Consider the following 20,039-nt stretch of genomic DNA (forward strand, 5'->3'; position numbering starts at 1 on the left):
AACGTTATCACCCTACTGCCTTGCCATGGCCCTCAGACGTAAGTCTGAAAGGCCACAACTTGATGTGCCGATTATGTATAAAAATTGTATCACCTTTCTAATAATTATTCACACGTGCATAATGGTCATTACAGAGCATACACAGTCAGATAAAGGTCCCAGGTAAGTAGAAAGTGTAAATGTTTAAATAAGAGTATTAAAAAAAAAAAAAAAAGAGAAATTCAAACTGTTTTTAGTTTAGCAGCATAAAGGTGGTCTCAGCTGCAAATGCTGTGGCTCCATCTGCCTCGACTTCTGTCATAAACGAGGTGAATGAGCATGTCAACTCAGAAGCAAGCCACATATTCTGTTCTTTATGATTTTGCCGATTTGATTTTCAAATAAATAAGCTGGCCTCTAAGGACTGATATTACATGTAGCCACCAGACAAGTGTAAAAGATGAACAGTGCAAGATACGAAAGAAGTGCAAATACAGCAGACAGAAACACAACACATTTTTATTTCCTCTTTAAAATTTCAGGCACCAATGTTCTTCCATTTTTTTTTTTTGTTTTATGGTTTATAAAATAGTAAAAAAAATAAAAGGTAGAGAAAAATGAGAAGAGGACCAGTGCTTGAAAAGAATGACTGTCCTAATTAGTAGACTTGGTTTAAAAACCCTTACTTCATTCCTCCACTATAGTTCATATCAGTCTGCTTCTGCATGACTTTTACCTTACAGAGGTGCACATCATCTTCCAGGTTACTTCATATACTGAATAAATAGACATATTCAAAGTATTAACTTCATTACAGAATAAACAAATACCATTGCCACATCAGTATTGACAAGTAGTTATTCAGTGAGATAAATGGCTTCAACCATACCAGATCCAAACCAATAAATAAATAAACCAGTTGGACCGGGAATGCGTCCCCGTATTTAACTAGAAGCAGTTTATTACTCAAAGTAAAACTGCCAGCTATCTGTTTAAGGATCTATTTATTAAAAAAAAAACAAACAGAACGGCCTTCACATTTCATTTATGAAATTTCAATCCTTCCAAATTCCTTCAATAAAGTAAAACAGCTGGGGGGATAAAAAGGATTAACATATTCAAATTAGTCTCAATGTTTAAAAATGAATTTCTTCATGACGGTGCATTAAAATTCCTTGAGATTGTGTTATCAATTTAAACTCCAGTGGATATCGGCCTCCGCTTTTAGGCACTGGCAGCGTACAAGGGAGCCCACCTAATTTTGCAAAAAAGTGACTAATTTCTCCATTCATCCCTGCGAGGTGCTGCTTGCTTGTTTACTTCAGGGCCATTCATTCAGCCCTAGACTATGGCACTTATTTTATTTTGGCAGGGCACCAATTAGTCCCAGGCTACCAAGACATCACCATTACAATTCATATTTCAAAATAAAATTATGACTGTGCATTGAGCTGTTAATTCCAGGATTTGCACCACTGCCACAGAACAATAAACTGCTGAGCAGATGGATAAGCTAGGAAAATATCAGTACCATTCAAGGTCCCAGTGCTTGCTGAACTCAAAATGTTAGCCTTTTCATAAATATTACACACCGTGGTATCAGAATAACCCAACATATGTTAAGACTTACAAGGCTAAATGTAAAACTGATGTTCGGCTAGGGTGTCCATGAAAGGTCGAACGAGGTAATCAGTGGAGAAGTAGAAGATGAGGCCAAACGTGATCGAGATGGGAAGAGCGGGCAATGCCTTCTTGAAGACTGCCAGTAGGAGAAGAGTGAGACACAGGCCCTGAGGTGGTCAGGAAATAAGAAGTGGGAAATGTTAGGAGACAAGCAACACATACGTACTACATCTGTATAAATAAAATCTTAACAGATTCTGTACTTTGAATTTTTCGACTTGGATTGATGCTATTCATCCGTTTTGCACATTAAGGAACTCGGGTCAATCCTTTAGTTCACATCTTGTCTGTCTGCATCTGGGAGTGCGTGGTTTGGTGCATTCAGCATCAGTAATTTAATGGAAACAACGGCAGGTGTGGTGTGATGGTGGACCAACACAAAATGTCTATCTACTTTCTTGAAATGTTGTATTTATGTCGTTATTCATGCAATTTAAATTACAGGCTTCACAAAGTCTGAAGAGTTTCATTGAGGAGTCGTAATGGGAGGGCCTACAACACAAAAATAACACAATACTCCAAAACAGCTGTTCATGAAATGAGTGGGTGAGTGGAGTGGATGTTCATGAAATGTTGTTTGTGCATTACAGTTAACTTGACTTAACAGTATATGGAGTTTCTGAATACTAAAAAAAAAAATTTGCTTCAACAGAAGAAGTGAATTACTCAACAAGCCATCCAGTTTATTAATGTGGGATTAAACATCTATTTGTGAAACCACCGATAAACCAGGAAATACAAAAGAAATAGCATTCATGGTTCCAGCCCAGCAAGGATTTATTGCAATTTTGGAATTCAATCATACACAAAAAAGAAGAAACACATGAGAGCAGACGGACTGATAGAGAGGAAGTGCAGAAGACAGATGGGACGTTAGCATTTTAGCCAAAAATACAAAAGGTTTAGAGGGTTGAAAACACACAAGTATACAGTCAGCCTTTGCGACCTGTGGATTCACCCATTAGTAATTAAATGGAAATGGAAAGATGTCACTCCCACAATGCTGAATGTTCGAATTAAAGGCAGGACTCTTGACTAATGAATGAGGGGGAGAAGCCAATCTTTAAATCAAATGCATAGCACTGTGACAATAACATCTTTCCTGTTTACTATGAATGGCACCTTTCCAGAGAGCAACTGTTAGTAATACTGTAGCAAAAAATGCATACATTTTACACATTTTGACCATATGAATGGATATGGGACATGTGGATTATGCCACACGGGTTATGTGGGAATTTTTTCCATGGACGTCTTTCACATTGTTTCATGTTATCCTCAGTTGCAAGAAGCAGATCATGGACATGCCATACAAAACCTGCCAAATAATAAAGAAGTACATGACCCGTGTTTAACCTTAATTGGGGCTCATCAGGTGTACGCACCTTTGCTTCCCCTTATGGGGATCGAACCTCGGACGTCAGCGCCTGAGGAAGAGCTTCAGACATTGTGCCATGGCAGCTGGTTTGCTTAATTGACAGAGTGAAGATCAGAGTATTACGTCCATTGGTCTGATCATAATCCAATTATTTGGGTGGCCAAAACATGTATGTGTGTACTCTTTGTATCGTTTGACAGGTATGGTATGTCTGTTATCTGTTTCTTGCAACTGGGAGGGCGTGCCAGATGTCTGATGACTGGTCAACCAAACACCAGTGTTACATGGTAGGTAACCATCCACATAATCCACCGGGGCAGAGAATGTGCATAGGGCATTTTCTCCCCCGGATCATTAGGTGGCTGCCCTCTTGGGTTGCTATGGCGCCACTGATTTCCTCAGGGCTTCATGCAAGTTGGAGTTCAGGACAGTCCTATTGTGTTCCGGGGGTGTCACCATGGGGTTCTGCAGGGGCTGTCGAGCCCTTCTTTGTTGGGCTTCCACCTTACAAGGAACTGCTTCGGGACCACACTGTCGGAACAAAGGAAATTCTCCCAGGTACCTAAATAAAAGGAGCCACATGCCACTACGTCAGCATGGAGAAGACAAAGCTTGCTGGAGGAGGAATGGAAGCTAAGAGGAAAAAGAAAGAAAGAAAGAACTGTGCTATGATTTGTGCTTAACTGGTGCTTTTGTACTGTGCATGGTTGAGGTCAATGATTTGGGAAGCACTTCCCCTCGAGATTAAACATGAGATCTGCTGAAATTTGTGCCTGGTGTCTGTCTGTGTTGGGTTTGGGAAGCTGGTGTGCCCCCTGCAGGCCACAAATATATACTGTATTGTCTAGAATTTGTTAAATAATCGACTGTATGTAATCAGTAAGGCTTACGGTCAACAATACATTATTAGGAAGTGAGAAGTGGGCCCAAAATGTATTTACAGATTTCACATACACAGGGGTCCTGTGCTCCAACCTACACAAATTGAAAGGGATAACTGATATATAATAAAAATAATACAGGACTGTGCTTATGGCAGTCACAAAGTCCAGATGGCTAATGACTTGTTTAGATGTTATCATTACTAAATCTCCAGGGTGCACAATTTCATGTTACAGATTCACTCAGTTTTCCCTTATAATTATGATTTGGATGAAGGTCTACCTGCATTCATTTCAAAAACATGCAGTGATTTGGAAGATTTGAAAAAGGCTCCATTGATTTCTCAAAGAACGTTATCGGCTCTTGACCCTGTCGCATTTTCAAATAAGATGTCACTTACTATTAGAATTGCCACAAAACAGGCCAGAGTTGTATTCCAGTCACCGCTTGCCGTGGCTGCAGCTTTGCCCACCAGGACGCTGTAAAAGATGAAATCCCCCAGGCCCAACTTGACACCTCCTGTAGAAAGAAACACACACAGCTATGTAAGTGTTATTATCTTGAAGCACATCTAGTTCAATAATCACTTGGTCAGTTTGTAGCGGGGCCACATAGTTAGTGTTAAATGTCAGTTCTGAGTGCGTCTCGTTTCATTGTCCTGTTTACTGTTTATGTGTATCAGTTAATGCCGTCCCCCGATGGAAGGAGACCACAGCCACAAACCTGGAAAACACCTGTTTACAATTAATCAATCACAGCCGTCACAGGACTATTTAAGCCAGCAGGAGGAGAAGGAAAGAGAGAGGAGAGAAGGAGATTTTTTTTTTTACATTCGCGACCACGAGCCAACTGTACCTGTTATTTTCCATATCGCGCATATCCATCCAGTTTGTTTTTCCATCTGCTGGACTTGCTTCAAGGACCTCACCACGAGAGACCCCGGGGTCGGACTTAATCATCCACCACACACCGAGGATTCACGGTGAGGCTGCTCCATTTTTTCCGGGGAGAATCAAACGTCTCAATTTCACTAGTTCAGTCAACCGCTTTCAGGACAGTTTCTTTATTACCGGACTCACGTTCTCATTCATTTCTAGTTTATCAGTCATTGTTGTTATTCGTGTTGTGTGTTTGTATGTTACAAGGGCAAGGGAGGGTTTTTTGTTGTATTTACAGTGGGTACGGAAAGTATTCAGACCCCCTTCAATTTTTCACTCTTTGTTATATTGCAGCCATTTGCTAAAATCATTTAAATTAATTTTTTTCCTCATTAATGTACACACAGCACCCCATATTGACAGACAAAAAAAAGTATTTTTGAAATTGTTGCTGATTTATTAAAAAAGAAAAACTGAAATATCACATGGTCCTAAGTATTCAGACCCTTTGCTGTGACACTCATATATTTAACTCAGGTGCTTTCCATTTCTTCTGATCATCCTTGAGATCACCTTCATTTGAGTCCAGCTGTGTTTGATTATACTGATTGGACTTGATTAGGAAAGCCACACACCTGTCTATATAAGACCATACAGCTCACAATGCATGTCAGAGCAAATGAGAATCATGAGGTCAAAGGAACTGCCTGAAGAGCTCAGAGACAGAATTGTGGCAAGGCACAGATCTGGCCAAGGTTACAAAAAAATTTCTGCTGCACTTAAGGTTCCCAAGAGCACAGTGGCCTCCATAATCCTTAAATGGAAGACGTTTGGGACGACCAGAACCCTTCCTAGAGCTGGCCGTCCGGCCAAGCTGAGCTACCGGGGGAGAAGAGCCTTGGTGAGAGAGGTAAAGAAGAACCCAAAGATCACTTTGGCTGAGCTCCAGAGATGCAGTCAGGAGATGGGAGAAAGTTGTAGAAAGTCAACCATCACTGCAGCCCTCCACCAGTCAGGGCTTTATGGCAGAGTGGCCTGTCGGAAGCCTCTCCTCAGTGCAAGACACATGACAGTCCGCATGGAGTTTGCTAAAAGACACCTGAAGGACTCTGAGATGGTGAGAAATAAGATTCTCTGGTCTGATGAGACCAAGATAGAACTTTTTGGCCTTAATTCTAAGCGGTATGTGTGGAGACAACCAGGCACTGCTCATCACTTGTCCAATACAGTCCCCACAGTGAAGCATGGCGGTGGCAGCATCATGCTGTGGGTGTGTTTTTCAGCTGCAGGGACAGGACGACTGGTTGCAATCGAGGGAAAGATGAATGCGGCCAAGTACAGGGATATCCTGGACAAAAACCTTCTCCAGAGTGCTAAGGACCTCAGACTGGGCCAAAGGTTTACCTTCCAACAAGACAATGACCCTAAGCACACAGCTAAAATAACAAAGGAGTGGCTTCACAACAACTCTGTGACTGTTCTTGAATGGCCCAGCCAGAGCCCTAACTTAAACCCAATTGAGCATCTCTGGAGAGACCTAAAAATGGCTGTCCACCAACGTTTACCATCCAACCTGACAGAACTGGAGAGGATCTGCAAGGAGGAATGGCAGAGGATCCCCAAATCCAGGTGTGAAAAACTTGTTGCATCTTTCCCAAGAAGACTCATGGCTGTATTAGCTCAAAAGGGTGCTTCTACTAAATACTGAGCAAAGGGTCTGAATACTTAGGACCATGTGATATTTCAGTTTTTCTTTTTTAATAAATCTGCAACAATTTCAAAAATTTTTTTTTGTCTGTCAATATGGGGTGCTGTGTGTTCATTAATGAGGGAAAAAATTAATTTAAATGATTTTGGCAAATTGCTGCAATATGAACAAAGAGTGAAAAATTGAAGGGGGTCTGAAAACTTTCCGTACCCACTGTATATTTGGGGTGTTATAGTTATATTTGGTGGTGTCTTGTTGTTGCTGGGGTGGAGGGATATTTATATTTATATGTTTCTATTTTTTTGCATGTCTTGTTTCACTTAATACATATAATCCGTTTAAATTTTACATCCTGTTTTGTACTTATCTTTTCACCGTCGATTGTGGGGGGAAAAGTTTAATTGGTTAGAAGTACGGCTTGATAATTAGATTATTTCTCAGTAAATCATCCAGGCCACAGGTCTTGGAAGTGTAGCTGCCGGCTGGGTAAAGGGGTCGGCCATTACAAGTTTTTCTACTACGACCTGGGAACATTTTCAAGAAAAGCTCATTCCTCCATAGTGTTTTATAATTGTCAATGTCCAACCTTGTTTTTGTGGAAGAATATCTGCTCAATTTGTGTTGTATTTACAGTATGTGGCTATACAGTATATCTCTATTCAGGGTTTGTTTGCATGCAGCTCTGTTAACTTTAAATCCTACCACTAGGAAAATATATGTTGTAATTTAGCAGTAAGTAATGAAATGAGTTTCATGGATATCAAATAGTTTTATACTAGTTATTCTCTTTACATTTTAACCAAATCTGTATCTGTAGATAGATACTTTATTAATCCCAAGGGGAAATTCACATACTCCAGCAGCAGCATACTGATAAGGAAACAATATTAAATTAAAGAGTGATAAAAACGCTGGTAAAACAGACAATAACTTTGTATAATGTTAGCGTTTACCCCCCGGGTGGAATTGAAGAGTTGCATAGTGTGGAGCAGGACATTGACAGCAGTCTGTCGCTGAAGCTGCTCCTCTGTCTAGAGATGACACTGTTTAGTGGATGCAGTGGATTCTCCATGATTGACAGGAGCCTGCTGAGCGCCCGTCGCTCTGCCACAGATGTCAAACTGTCCAGCTACTTATTAAGTATATGATACCTATAAAATATTTCCACAGGTAGTCATTAGTGTTACATGACAGTGATGTGACTTATGTCCTGTTTTTGTTAAAGGAGTAACATGGAGTTTAAGGACAGACTGTTAATGAGAAGACAAGTAATGATCTCTAAAAGCAATAAAGCTGATAATATGTTTGCTAACCAAAAGTCACAAAAAGTCACCAGATATGACCGAAGTCTTGTTTGGTATGAACTAAGCAGTTTGAGACAGATTTATGACATGCCAAGAGTAGGGGGAAGATTTTCAAGGTATACAGAGTTTGCGTCGTGTTAATTGGGTATTCAGAACTTTCATTTTAACGTTCTGGATCAGCATTAATGCTAATAAGACCTCCCTTTTGTTAAATTAAAATATTGTGCCTTATTCTCTTTCAAACTTTGCAGCAGTTTCTCACCTGAGGATGTTATTGTAAGTATTTTGTTGATAAGACTGTTTAAGGTTGCACAGTTGTCTTATAATTTCAGTGACTTTGATTGAACACCAGGTCTGGTGAAACATCTGCGGGGAGCTGACCTGTTCATCTTGTGTCTATCTGAAATTCCCCCAGAGACTCTATTATCTACCCTTAACACGTCTGAATAAACTTGTGACTCTAGATTGGCTCAGTATGAGTAAGTGTGAGTACAAATGTCTCAGTGGCCATTTTATTACCTGCTACCTAATGTAACCTTTAATGACCTCTTGGGCACAGCTACACTATCCGCTGTGTGTCTGTCTGTGGAGAGGTTTACTTACCTCGGCAATGACATTCATGTCCCTTGTGACTCTTCCTATGAAGTCAGTAGACAGATTGGGAGAGCATGGCAGGGTCATAAGGTCACTGGAATGGGGCGTGAGGCAGTCCCAGTATCTTTGCAAAAGGATGAAAGTCCAAGTTTTTAGAGCCTTGGTGCTTCCTGTTTTACCATATGGTTGCGAAACATGGAGGCTATCCAGTGACCTGAGATGAAGACTGGACTCCTGTGATACTGTGTTTCTTCAGAGAATCCTTGGGTACCACTAGACTGACTTTGTGTTGAACGCGAGGTTGCTCATGGAGTCCTGTATGAGGCACACTACCTGCACTGTGAAGAAGCATCAGTTGTGGCACTATAGCCATGTGGTGTGATTCCCCGAGGGTGATTTGGCTCATAGGATCCTCAATGTTGAGGACCTGAGCAGCTGGACCAGGCCAAGGGGACGCCCATGTAACACCAGGCTGAGGCAGATAGATGATCTTTTCCTGAGGGTGGGACTGGACCGCATGTCTGACTTGGGGGTTCCCAACTGGGATCCTGAGCTGTTTCGTCATGTGGGGAGTGTGGCAAAGCACTGTAGCAGTGCATGTTCCCCAACCTGACCTGACCTAATATAAATGTCCTGCTCCACCAAACAGCCAATTATGCGACCACCACTCAGTGTATACAATATAGGATACAGATATGGTCAGCAAGGTAAGTGGTTGTTTGACCAAAAACTAGAATGGTCAGGATGTGTGATCATTCTGGTGGTACTAGAAATTGAGGAGTCAGAGTTGGAGTTGAAGTCAGAGGTTTTGTGTGCCGACTCCACAGCTCTGGGCAAGTGAACCTTAAAACATAATTGCATTTTGTGATTTACTTCATATAGTATAATCTTTTTGTAAAGTAAAATCTTAAATTAACACATTTGAAACGTTGAAATTATGAAACAGTACACAAAACACCCTTAGTATTAAAATAGCAGAGGTGCTTTTTTAAATTTGTTTGTCTAATAATTATTGTAATTGTGGCAAAAGTAAGCATTTGGGTGCATTCTGAGATTGCCTTAACCGTGTTAAAAACTGGAGCTTTTTCACTGTTTGTTTACTTAATCAAAGAGGCATATCCCATTTTTGTTTATTAAATATTTTGTAATGGGGTGTAACGTGATAGAGATTTGCTCAGTCCACCATGCCACTATTTGAACAAGCAGCATACGCCAGCGTAAGGATCTGTCTGGTAAAAGGAGCAGCTATTGGAAGTGTAAAAAAATGAAAATACTGTATATAAAATATCCATCCATCCATTTTCCAACCCGCTGAATCCGAACACAGGGTCACGGGGGTCTGCTGTAGCCAATCCCAGCCAACACAGGGCACAAGGCAGGGAACCAATCCTGGGCAGGGTGCCAACCCACCGCAGGACTATATAAAATATGCAAACTGAAATGATCTCTTTCAAGCTAAATTTAAAACCGTTAACTAATCCAAGATTGAAGAAGTGCAGAATGCTTCTTTGTGTTCTGTTTTAAGAATAAGCGATGAGCAAGAATGAGATGTGTATGGCTCGACGGATTTAATTATCATGATCACTGATATTTATTTTACATTAGCTATGGCCTTTTTTGACAAAATTATTTTAGAAACATATGCAGCCTCCTGTCCATTAAACCTGCCTGTGGAGGGTGGGGGGTCAAGGTCATATTTCTGAGCTCAGCTAAGGCTCTGTCACATTACAAGTGCAAATCAGAGGCACCGTCTAGTCCAACTTACCCAGCGTCTCAATCTAAACAGTCCACACCTCGCCTCCACAAGTTTGATTTTGTTTTAAGTTGTGCTGGACATCTCACGTATATGTGAGAGCTGCCAGTGAATGCAGACCTGAATGTATAATGCAAATACACCTCACAGACAGAAGAGTGGATTGTCTGTCTGATGTGTCATGTTTTAACATAAAGTGACAGAATGTAAAAATGGCGTCTTGAAGCAGTGGTGAGGAGTGCTCAGGGAATCTGATATTGTCGAGCGTAAAGCCCCTCTTTGACTTTAAAGCTAATTGGCTGAAAGTGAATGACAGTCCAACCGGGACAGGTTACTAGCAGAAATAGTGGCTACAATTTTAGCAGGATGTGATAAAGGAGGTTCCAGGTTTATATAAAAGAGTCCTTTGGTCCCCAAAAACGACCCCTTCTATTTCAAATGGCTGTAGTTTCTTATGATGTATTGCAGTGTGACATCTATGTTCAAACTACTTCAGTCAAGGGTATGTGCACTCAAACAACTGTAAAGTAAAATTAACAGCAAAGTTCTGAAATACTATCCAGGCAATGCTGGGAAACACGGCCACATTTATATGAATGAAGCAGAGTTGGTGCTGTTTGTATGTATGTATGTATGTATGTATTTTTGTATGTTGGTTCACTCATAAAAGGCTGTACATATTTTTATGAAGACAGGGGATAACTCAGATCAGATAGTATCAGGTTTCTGTTGTCAAGCTTTTACTTTAATATGTCCGAGGGTAGCTTTAAAGCTGTCTACCTGATGACTCAGTGGCAGAATAAGTGGCCATGACCTTAATGGGATGTGATAATTTATACCACTGATTCCTCTCATCCCATCATATTACCCCCCTTCATTTCATAAGGATGCTGTTCTCTGTGAGTCTTGCAGGCAGACGCATCCGTTACAACTGCTTCTCTCATCGCTTGCTCAGACGAGTGTAAAGTAAAATTTATATCAGATTTTGAAATACAGTAATCCCTCCTCCATCGCGGGGGTTGCGCTCCAGAGCCACCCGCGAAATAAGAAAATCTGCGAAGTAGAAACCATATATTTATATGGTTATTTTTATATTGTCATGCTTGGGTCACAGATTTGCGCAGAAACACAGGAGGTTGTAGAGAGACAGGAACGTTATTCAAACACTGCAAACAAACATTTGTCTCTTTTTCAAAAGTTTAAACTGTGCTCCATGACAAGACAGAGATGACAGTTCCGTCTCACAATTAAAAGAATGCAAACATATTTTCCTCTTCAAAGGAGTGCGAGTCAGGAGCAGAGTCTGTCAGAAAGACAGAGGAAAGCAAACAAATCAATAGGGCTGTTTGGCTTTTAATTATGCGAAGCACCGCGGCACAAAGCTGTTGAAGGCGGCAGCTCACACCCCCTCCGTCAGGAGCAGAGAGAGAGAGAGAGAGAGAGAGAGAGAGAGAAACAAAGTCAAAAATCAATACGTGCCCTTTGAGCTTTTAAGTATGCGAAGCACCGTGCAGCATACTTAAAAGCTGCACACAGAAGGTAGCAACGTGAAGATAATCTTTCAGCATTTTTAGATGAGCGTCTGTATCGTCTAGGTGTGCGAACAGCCCCCCTGCTCACACCCCCTACGTCAGGATCACAGATAGTCAGCGCAAGAGAGAGAGAAAGAAAAGTAAGTTGGGTAGCTTCTCAGCCATCTGCCAATAGCGTCCCTTGTATGAAATCAACTGGGCAAACCAACTGAGGAAGCATGTACCAGAAATTAAAAGACCCATTGTCCGCAGAAATCCGCGAACCAGCAAAAAATCCGTGATATATATTTAAATATGCTTACATATAAAATCCGCGATAGAGTGAAGCCGCGAAAGGTGAAGCGCGATATAGCGAGGGATCACTGTAATACCCTGCAACACTGGGAAACACAACTTGTTACTTAAATTTATCAGAAAAATGAAGAAATTAGATATAAAAATGTAACTTACGCTCTTCCTCCAGCTCTTCTACAGCATCCACCCTGTTTTCAGATGCCTCTGTATTTCTGGACCAGTCTCCATTTTCAGGTCGGTTGTTGCAAGCTTCTTCATCTAAATATTTTGGAATGTGCAAATAAAATCAAAATAGTTGAAATATGTCTATATAAAAAATTTTTTTTTAAAAAAATCACAGAAACCCCAGTTGTGCATACTGAACATCTGTCTTTAAACATGAGGTCCTCCTCACGAGCCATGTTTATATGCCGAATCAAAGGCGACCTCACCTTCACCTTTGACATGGGACAGCGCAAACCCATTTCTCGGGACAGTCAATAAGCAAGTAAGTGGAGCCCTGCTCTTTAACATTCCACATTACAGTGCAGTTGTTCTTAACTCCTAGAGACACCCAGGCATCATAGCATCAGTGTAAATGCCCCCAAGTTGTCAATTTGATAGTTAAAAAAATAAACTGACCTGAGTTCTGTTCTTGTTGGGAGGACAAGCTTCCTGAAGAGCGTTTAGCCATTCCCACAAACCATATCATTGCTGCTGCAAAGGAAGAAGCACAGAAAAGGAAAACATCTCAATTGAGCTCAAAGCTACTATCGACTTAAAATTTTACATTACCATTACTTATTTAGCTGATGACTTTAAGCAACATGACTTGCAAATTACAACTCTTTCCATACTTCTACAGTCTCGGGTCACACAGAGTGTCAGTAATGGGGTTGGGACACAAATCCCAATGGAATCTGCAGTCCTAATTAGTACTTTTTTCTGATACTATATTATGCCAAACTTTAAACCACAGGGTGTTGGGCACAAGTTGTTCAAGTTCAGACAAATCCTTCATCCTTAGAAGATGGCCACTGTGACATCACCTGCAAGTGCATGTGGCCACACCACCAGGCAAAGTCATAAATTAAAACTTATGGTTTGTTGATGGACTCTACCCAAGGTTTTGTTTATTGCCCATTTTGTTTTTGTTTAAGCATTTCTGTTGAAGTTTAATCTCTGTTAATCCATCCATTATCCCTCCATCCATTTTCCAACCCGCTGAATCCTAACTACAGGGTCATGGGGGTATGCTGGAGCCAATCCCAGCCAACACAGGGCACAAGGCAGGAAACAAACCTTGGGCAGGGCGCCAGCCCACTGCAGGGCATGCACACACACCCACACATTAGGGCCAATTTGGAATCTTCAATCCACCTAACCTGCATGTCTTTGGACTGTGGGAGGAAACCGGAGTACCTGAAGGAAACCCACACAGACACGGGGAGAACATGCAAACTCCACGCAGGGAGGACCTGGGAAGCCGGGTCTCCTAACTGCAAGGCAGCAGCGCTACCCACTGCGCCACCGTGTTGCCCTTAATCTCTGTTAATTGTTTCCTAATTACAAATTACACAAGTCGTCAAGATTAACATCATTAAAATAGTGCTTTATTTATTTTAAACAGCATCACCCAAGTGGGTCCAACATGCACCCCTCCCACAGACAAGGCAAAAGGTCCAAACTACAAAACTACTGTGGAGTCAGAAGCAATTATTGGGTTACTAGAGTTGGTAAAAAAAAAAAAAAAAAAGTACCGATTCTGACTCTGATGAAATGAAAATTGTAGTATAAATGTGTTGGAATTTCCAGTTTCACATATACTGACTTGATTAAACTATTTATTTTGTAATCATTTAATACAAATATAGATTAAATTTTTTTAAATTTAGTCTTTTGTTTATTAATGTTGCTTCAGCTTTTAACCCTGATGCTCAAAAGTAGCCTGATGATTCACACTGGCAGTGATTAAATGCCTTGTATCATGTATGTTCTGTACTTTCAATCAACACAGTAAATCTCTACTAATTATTATTATTGGTGTTTACTCATTCCCGAGTAGTCAGCTTCTTCCCTTCTGTTTGTTGTGTTTCTATCATTGTTGACTGATGAGGCCAATCCTCGCATGGAGCATACGATCGAATACATGGCACTGTAAAGTTGGTAGTGGTTGTAGTTGGGCTTGACAGAGCTACTGTCTCTCTCGTTCTCTACTTTCAGTCAACACAGTAAATATAGTAGTCTAATTACAAATTGAGGAGTCCGAGTCGGTAGTATCAGAAATTGAGGAGTCGGAGTCAAAGGTTTTGTGTACTAACTCCACAGCCCTGACAATACCAGTCAAAAGTCTGGACACATCCAGTCATTGATGGGAATTTCTTAATTTTTACAACTTTTTACATTGTAAAGAAAACAAAACTACGAAAAAGATCACATGGAATTGTACACAGAACAAGAAAAGTACTGAACAAATCAAAATGATGTTCTATTTCAGATTCTTCAAAATAGTCCCCTTTTGCTTTAACAATAGAATCCCTGAAGCCTACGAAAAAAGTCGTAATCCCGGGCCACCTTAACTCTTTTAGGGCTAATTTTTTTTTTGTTTCTTTTCTCCCAGGGCTGAATATTTTTCCAAAAACTAACATTTTTTAAAAAAGAACACAAAGCAATTGTTTAACATATCAAATCAACAAAAAATATTTACTTTTGACAAATGTTACTGTCTTACATGTTGTATGAGCCTGCATACTCTATGATTTCACATACATATCACATACATTTTACACAGCAAAGTCTGATCTCGCTCAAAGCAGCCAATTTCAGTCATTGCCACATTGCACTCCTTACAATATGTGTTGCTTTGGTGCCTATTTTTCAATTGTCTGTTGCTGCACTTTCTAACATATATTGAAAGTGTGTTCTGTAGAGAGACAAGTCACCCATTTGCCATCGTGCCATGCCACTGCCACCAAGTTTTCTGCCAGCATGAAAACCGTATTGTCACCTCTTTTCATCTTCTGAAACTTTATGAACTTTATGTATGGCATTATAGCCTGGCTCACCCCATGGGATTTGCTTCTGTTTATTACAGAAGTGAATAAAACTTTGCAGCAGCACGTACCTAAGTCACCAGGGGACAAAACACGTTTGGACCAATGCTCCCTGAAGTTATATCACCAGTTCTGTCTCATCTCTATTTGTAATGCCACAGCGGGCTTCATCTCGTCTTTCGTTGTGGGTTTCCACTTTGAAAAATGAGAATGCGATGCAAACGCAGCCCGCGATTCAAAAAAAATCTCTGCCTACCTGTTTGTCTCGTCTGACAGTAGCTGAAAAGCAGCATCAGGAGAGAGCAGCCTGAAGTACAGCAGCTGGTGATCTGCCGTGTCCAACAGCAAGCCATGCCGTCTTGTAAACTCCGGTAGCCAGATCAGCTCTCAACGGATCAATGTCTGTGTATTTATCCCATGCGAACCTTGCCGTAGATGCATCGGCTGCGCGAAGGCACGCAACTGGCAGCAGATCCGCTGGCGCGGCATCGGCTGGTGTCTGATCAGCTGATGCCTGCTTCTAACTCTCTTGCTCGATCTCCTGATCACTGCCAATAAAGTCCGATTCTGAAAAATCAAGAGTCCGACTCCGCGATAATGCGCAAATGCGCATAATGCGAGTGTTTTCTTTTCTGCACTTGCTTCGCTGCCTTTTCACATGTCAGTGCCATCTTGCCTGTTTACATTTCGCAACTCATGCACACGCAATGTTTATTTGCCGAGTCAACGAGTCTAGCATTCCTCCAAGCACAGAGGGAATGCCTGTGACGTGACAGTGAGATTTGTCGCCATTAATAGCTGATTGTCGCCCTCTATCCCTGGATGTCGACTTTTGTCGACATCCGCCTTCAACCCCTCCTGTCGACAAAAGTCGACATCCGCCCTAAAAGAGTTAAATTCCTTCGCAGCTCTCCATTAGCATCTTTTGTTTTGCAAATGTGTTGATCAGCACAAGCAGCAAGCAGCCTGCTATCCCTCCCCACACCACTATAGTTCAAATCAGACAAAAAGTTCTCCCAGCTCAAGCCTGTTTATCTGGGTGCGAGGTGCCTTGAGTTGTATAGGGTAAATAATATTTTGTTATTTGGAACACATGCATTTCATGTGTGTTCTGTGTCTATGACAATATGGGTAAATGTAGGATGACAGGAAAGACGAGGCAAGAAATGCTGAACACAGAACTAAAACAGGAACTTTTTTCATGTTATAGTACTAATGACAAAATTTTGACATGAAGTGTATAATGTGTGAAGACTGAAGTCCAAATATCAAATAAACACTTTCACAAAGGTTACAAGTATAACAGAACAAATGCGCTTTTACTCAAGAATATAACCAAAGAAAAAGAAACCGGGTTAGGGTACGACACTGACATGACCACTTGGAGCTAGTGTTAATGACAGCTGTGCACAACAACAATCACTAAATCATTCCCATCCATCTGTGCTCATGGTTAAGGGTTAATTAGTGGAGCCCTCATTTGGCATTGTTCCATTTTTCATGCCATAATATGGTAGAAAAAATGGAATTAGAAAACAGAAGCAAAAGACCATCAATAACTTAAGAAAAGAAGTTCAGTCAATCTAAAAAATTACAAGTACAGTGGAAACCTCTGTTCACGACCATAATTCGTTCCAAAACTCTGGTCGTAACCCGATTTGGTCGTGAACCGTAGTAATTTCCCCCATAGGATTGTACAGTGGTGTGAAAAACTATTTGCCCCCTTCCTGATTTCTTATTCTTTTGCATGTTTGTCACACAAAATGTTTCTGATCATCAAACACATTAAACCATTAGTCAAATATAACACAAGTAAACACAAAATGCAGTTTGTAAATGGTGGTTTTTATTATTTAGGGAGAAAAAAAAAATCCAAACCTACATGGCCCTGTGTGAAAAAGTAATTGCCCCCTGAACCTAATAACTGGTTGGGCCACCCTTAGCAGCAATAACTGCAATCAAGTGTTTGCGATAACTTGCAATGAGTCTTTTACAGCGCTCTGGAGGAATTTTGGCCCACTCATCTTTGCAAAATTGTTGTAATTCAGCTTTATTTGAGGGTTTTCTAGCATGAACCGCCTTTTTAAGGTCATGCCATAGCATCTCAATTGGATTCAGGTCAGGACTTTGACTAGGCCACTCCAAAGTCTTCATTTTGTTTTTCTTCAGCCATTCAGAGGTGGATTTGCTGGTGTGTTTTGGGTCATTGTCCTGTTGCAGCACCCAAGATCGCTTCAGCTTGAGTTGACGAACAGATGGCCGGACATTCTCCTTCAGGATTTTTTGGTAGACAGTAGAATTCATGGTTCCATCTATCACAGCAAGCCTTCCAGGTCCTGAAGCAGCAAAACAACCCCAGACCATCACACTACCACCACCATATTTTACTGTTGGTATGATGTTCTTTTTCTGAAATGCTGTGTTCCTTTTACGCCAGATGTAACGGGACATTTGCCTTCCAAAAAGTTCAACTTTTGACTCATCAGTCCACAAGGTATTTTCCCAAAAGTCTTGGCAATCATTGAGATGTTTCTTAGCAAAATTGAGACGAGCCCTAATGTTCTTTTTGCTTAACAGTGGTTTGCGTCTTGGAAATCTGCCATGCAGGCCGTTTTTGCCCAGTCTCTTTCTTATGGTGGAGTCGTGAACACTGACCTTAATTGAGGCAAGTGAGGCCTGCAGTTCTTTAGACGTTGTCCTGGGGTCTTTTGTGACCTCTCGGATGAGTCGTCTCTGCGCTCTTGGGGTAATTTTGGTCGGCCGGCCACTCCTGGGAAGGTTCACCACTGTTCCATGTTTTTGCCATTTGTGGATAATGGCTCTCACTGTGGTTCGCTGGAGTCCCAAAGCTTTAGAAATGGCTTTATAACCTTTACCAGACTGATAGATCTCAATTACTTCTGTTCTCATTTGTTCCTGAATTTCTTTGGATCTTGGCATGATGTCTAGCTTTTGAGGTGCTTTTGGTCTACTTCTCTGTGTCAGGAAGCTCCTATTTAAGTGATTTCTTGATTGAAACAGGTGTGGCAGTAATCAGGCCTGGGGGTGGCTACGGAAATTGAACTCAGGTGTGATACACCACAGTTAGGTTATTTTTTAACAAGGGGGCAATTACTTTTTCACACAGGGCCATGTAGGTTTGGATATTTTTTCTCCCTAAATAATAAAAACCATCATTTAAAAACTGCATTTTGTGTTTACTTGTGTTATATTTGACTAATGGTTAAATGAGTTTGATGATCAGAAACATTTTGTGTGACAAACATGCAAAAGAATAAGAAATCAGGAAGGGGGCAAATAGTTTTTCACACCACTGTATGTAAATACAATTAATCCGTTCCAGACCATACGAACTGTATGTAAATATATATTTTTTAAGTTTTAAAGCACAAATACAGTTAATTAAACCATAGAATGCACAGCGTAATAGTAAACTAAATGTAAAAACATTGAATAACACTGAGAAAACCTTGAACAACAGAAAATACTAACACTGCAATAGTTCGCTCTATAGCGCTACCAACCACTGGCTAAAAACACTTTTTTTAAATGAGTTTTAAGCACAGGGAAAAAAATGAACATTTGAAAAAATCCGTAATTTAATAAACCACCAAGAAAAGTAACATTGCAGCAATGCACGCTACGAACCGATCGCTATAAACAGAAGTGAAAACAAAATCAAACCCAGTGCATTCTTAAACTGCCTTATGCGTCCAGCTCTCTCTCTCACGCTGCCTGTATGTGTGTCTCTCTCTCTCACGCTGCCTGTGTGTGTGTGTGTCACTCTCTCGCGCCTGTGTGTGTGTGTGTGTCTCATGTGTGTGTCGCGCTCTCTCGCTCTCTCTCTTGCTCGCTGCATAGGAAATGCACAGGGAGAGACTGAACACGTACAAACCGAAAGGGAAACTGGCTTGTTTGTATACCAAGTGTGTGGTCGTGAACAGATGCAAACGTTTGGTGAACTTTTTGGTCGTAAACCGATTTGTATGTGTTCCGAGACATTTGTGAATCGAGGTTCCACTGTACTCTGTACATACATATCAGAGTTGTGTTGCAAAAAGCATTAAGCGCTATGATGAAACCAGCTCAGTTGAGGGCTGACAAAAGACTGGAAGACCATGAGTTACTTACCTCTGCCTCAGATGACAAGTTCATCAGAGTCACAAGCCTTAGAGATCGGTGCTAAAGTGCACACCAAATCACAGCCCAAATAAATGCCTCCGAAAGTTTAACTAACAAATACATCTCAACGTTTGCTGTTCAGAACAGACTTCATAAGCCAGGCATTTATGGCAGAATTGCTTACAAAAAGCCTCTCCTAAAGGCCAAATAGAAGCAAAAGGGACTTGATTGGGTCAAGCGACATGTGCAATGGACCAATGAAAACTGGAGATGCTCTGCTTGATTGGCCATCAATCTAAATCGGTCGATTTTCACTAAAAACAACTTGATTGGTGATTGGTAAATTGGCCAAACACAAAAACAATCTTTTCAGTCCCTCATTTTCTAGGCTTTATGGCAATTTAGTTGTCGCGCTCCTTTATGTGAGATACAATGATAGTTGAGCTAGCGTTTTTTTTTTTTTTTTTTTAGCAAACTTCCTGCAGTGTAAAGAAAGAGCAGCGAGTCAAGGCTCGTTTTACAAGAGATGATTGGAATATTGTAATATTAGCTTTTACATTGGCGGCAAAGTGGTGCAATGGGCAGCACTGCTGCCTTACAGTTAGGAGACCTGGGTTCGCTTCCCGGGTCCTCCCTGCATGGAGTTTGCATGTTCTCCACATGTCTGCGTGGGTTTCCTCCGAGTACTCTGGTTTCCTCCCACAGTCCAAAGACAAGCAGGTCAGGTGCATTGGCGATCCTAAATTGTCCCTAGTGTCTGCTTGGTGTGTGTGTCCTGCCCGGGGTCTGTTTCCTGCCTTGCGCCCTGTGTTGGCTGGGATTGGCTCCAGCAGACCCCTCGTGACCCTGTAGTTAGGATATAGCGGGTTGGATAATAAATGGATGGATAGCCTTTACATT

The 20,039-nt window shown here is 41.1% G+C and overlaps 1 protein-coding gene across 1 annotated transcript in view; it reads right to left on the reverse strand.

Annotated features, from left to right (window-relative positions):
- Window positions 1-482: 482 nt before the first annotated feature.
- The window catches only part of psen2 (presenilin 2), a 49,475-nt gene continuing 29,918 nt past the window's right edge, over window positions 483-20,039 (reverse strand). The window contains exons 8-12 of the mRNA XM_028821035.2: window positions 12,607-12,681; window positions 12,142-12,243; window positions 4,323-4,441; window positions 1,610-1,769; window positions 483-755 (exon numbers count right to left, since the gene is read on the reverse strand). Coding sequence (XP_028676868.1) covers window positions 1,614-1,769; window positions 4,323-4,441; window positions 12,142-12,243; window positions 12,607-12,681 — 452 coding nt within the window. The 3' untranslated portion in view covers window positions 483-755; window positions 1,610-1,613. The remainder of the gene's footprint in view (window positions 756-1,609; window positions 1,770-4,322; window positions 4,442-12,141; window positions 12,244-12,606; window positions 12,682-20,039) is intronic.

Source organism: Erpetoichthys calabaricus, chromosome 15 (genome assembly GCF_900747795.2).
Source record: "Erpetoichthys calabaricus chromosome 15, fErpCal1.3, whole genome shotgun sequence".
Taxonomy (NCBI): Eukaryota; Metazoa; Chordata; class Cladistia; order Polypteriformes; family Polypteridae; genus Erpetoichthys; species Erpetoichthys calabaricus.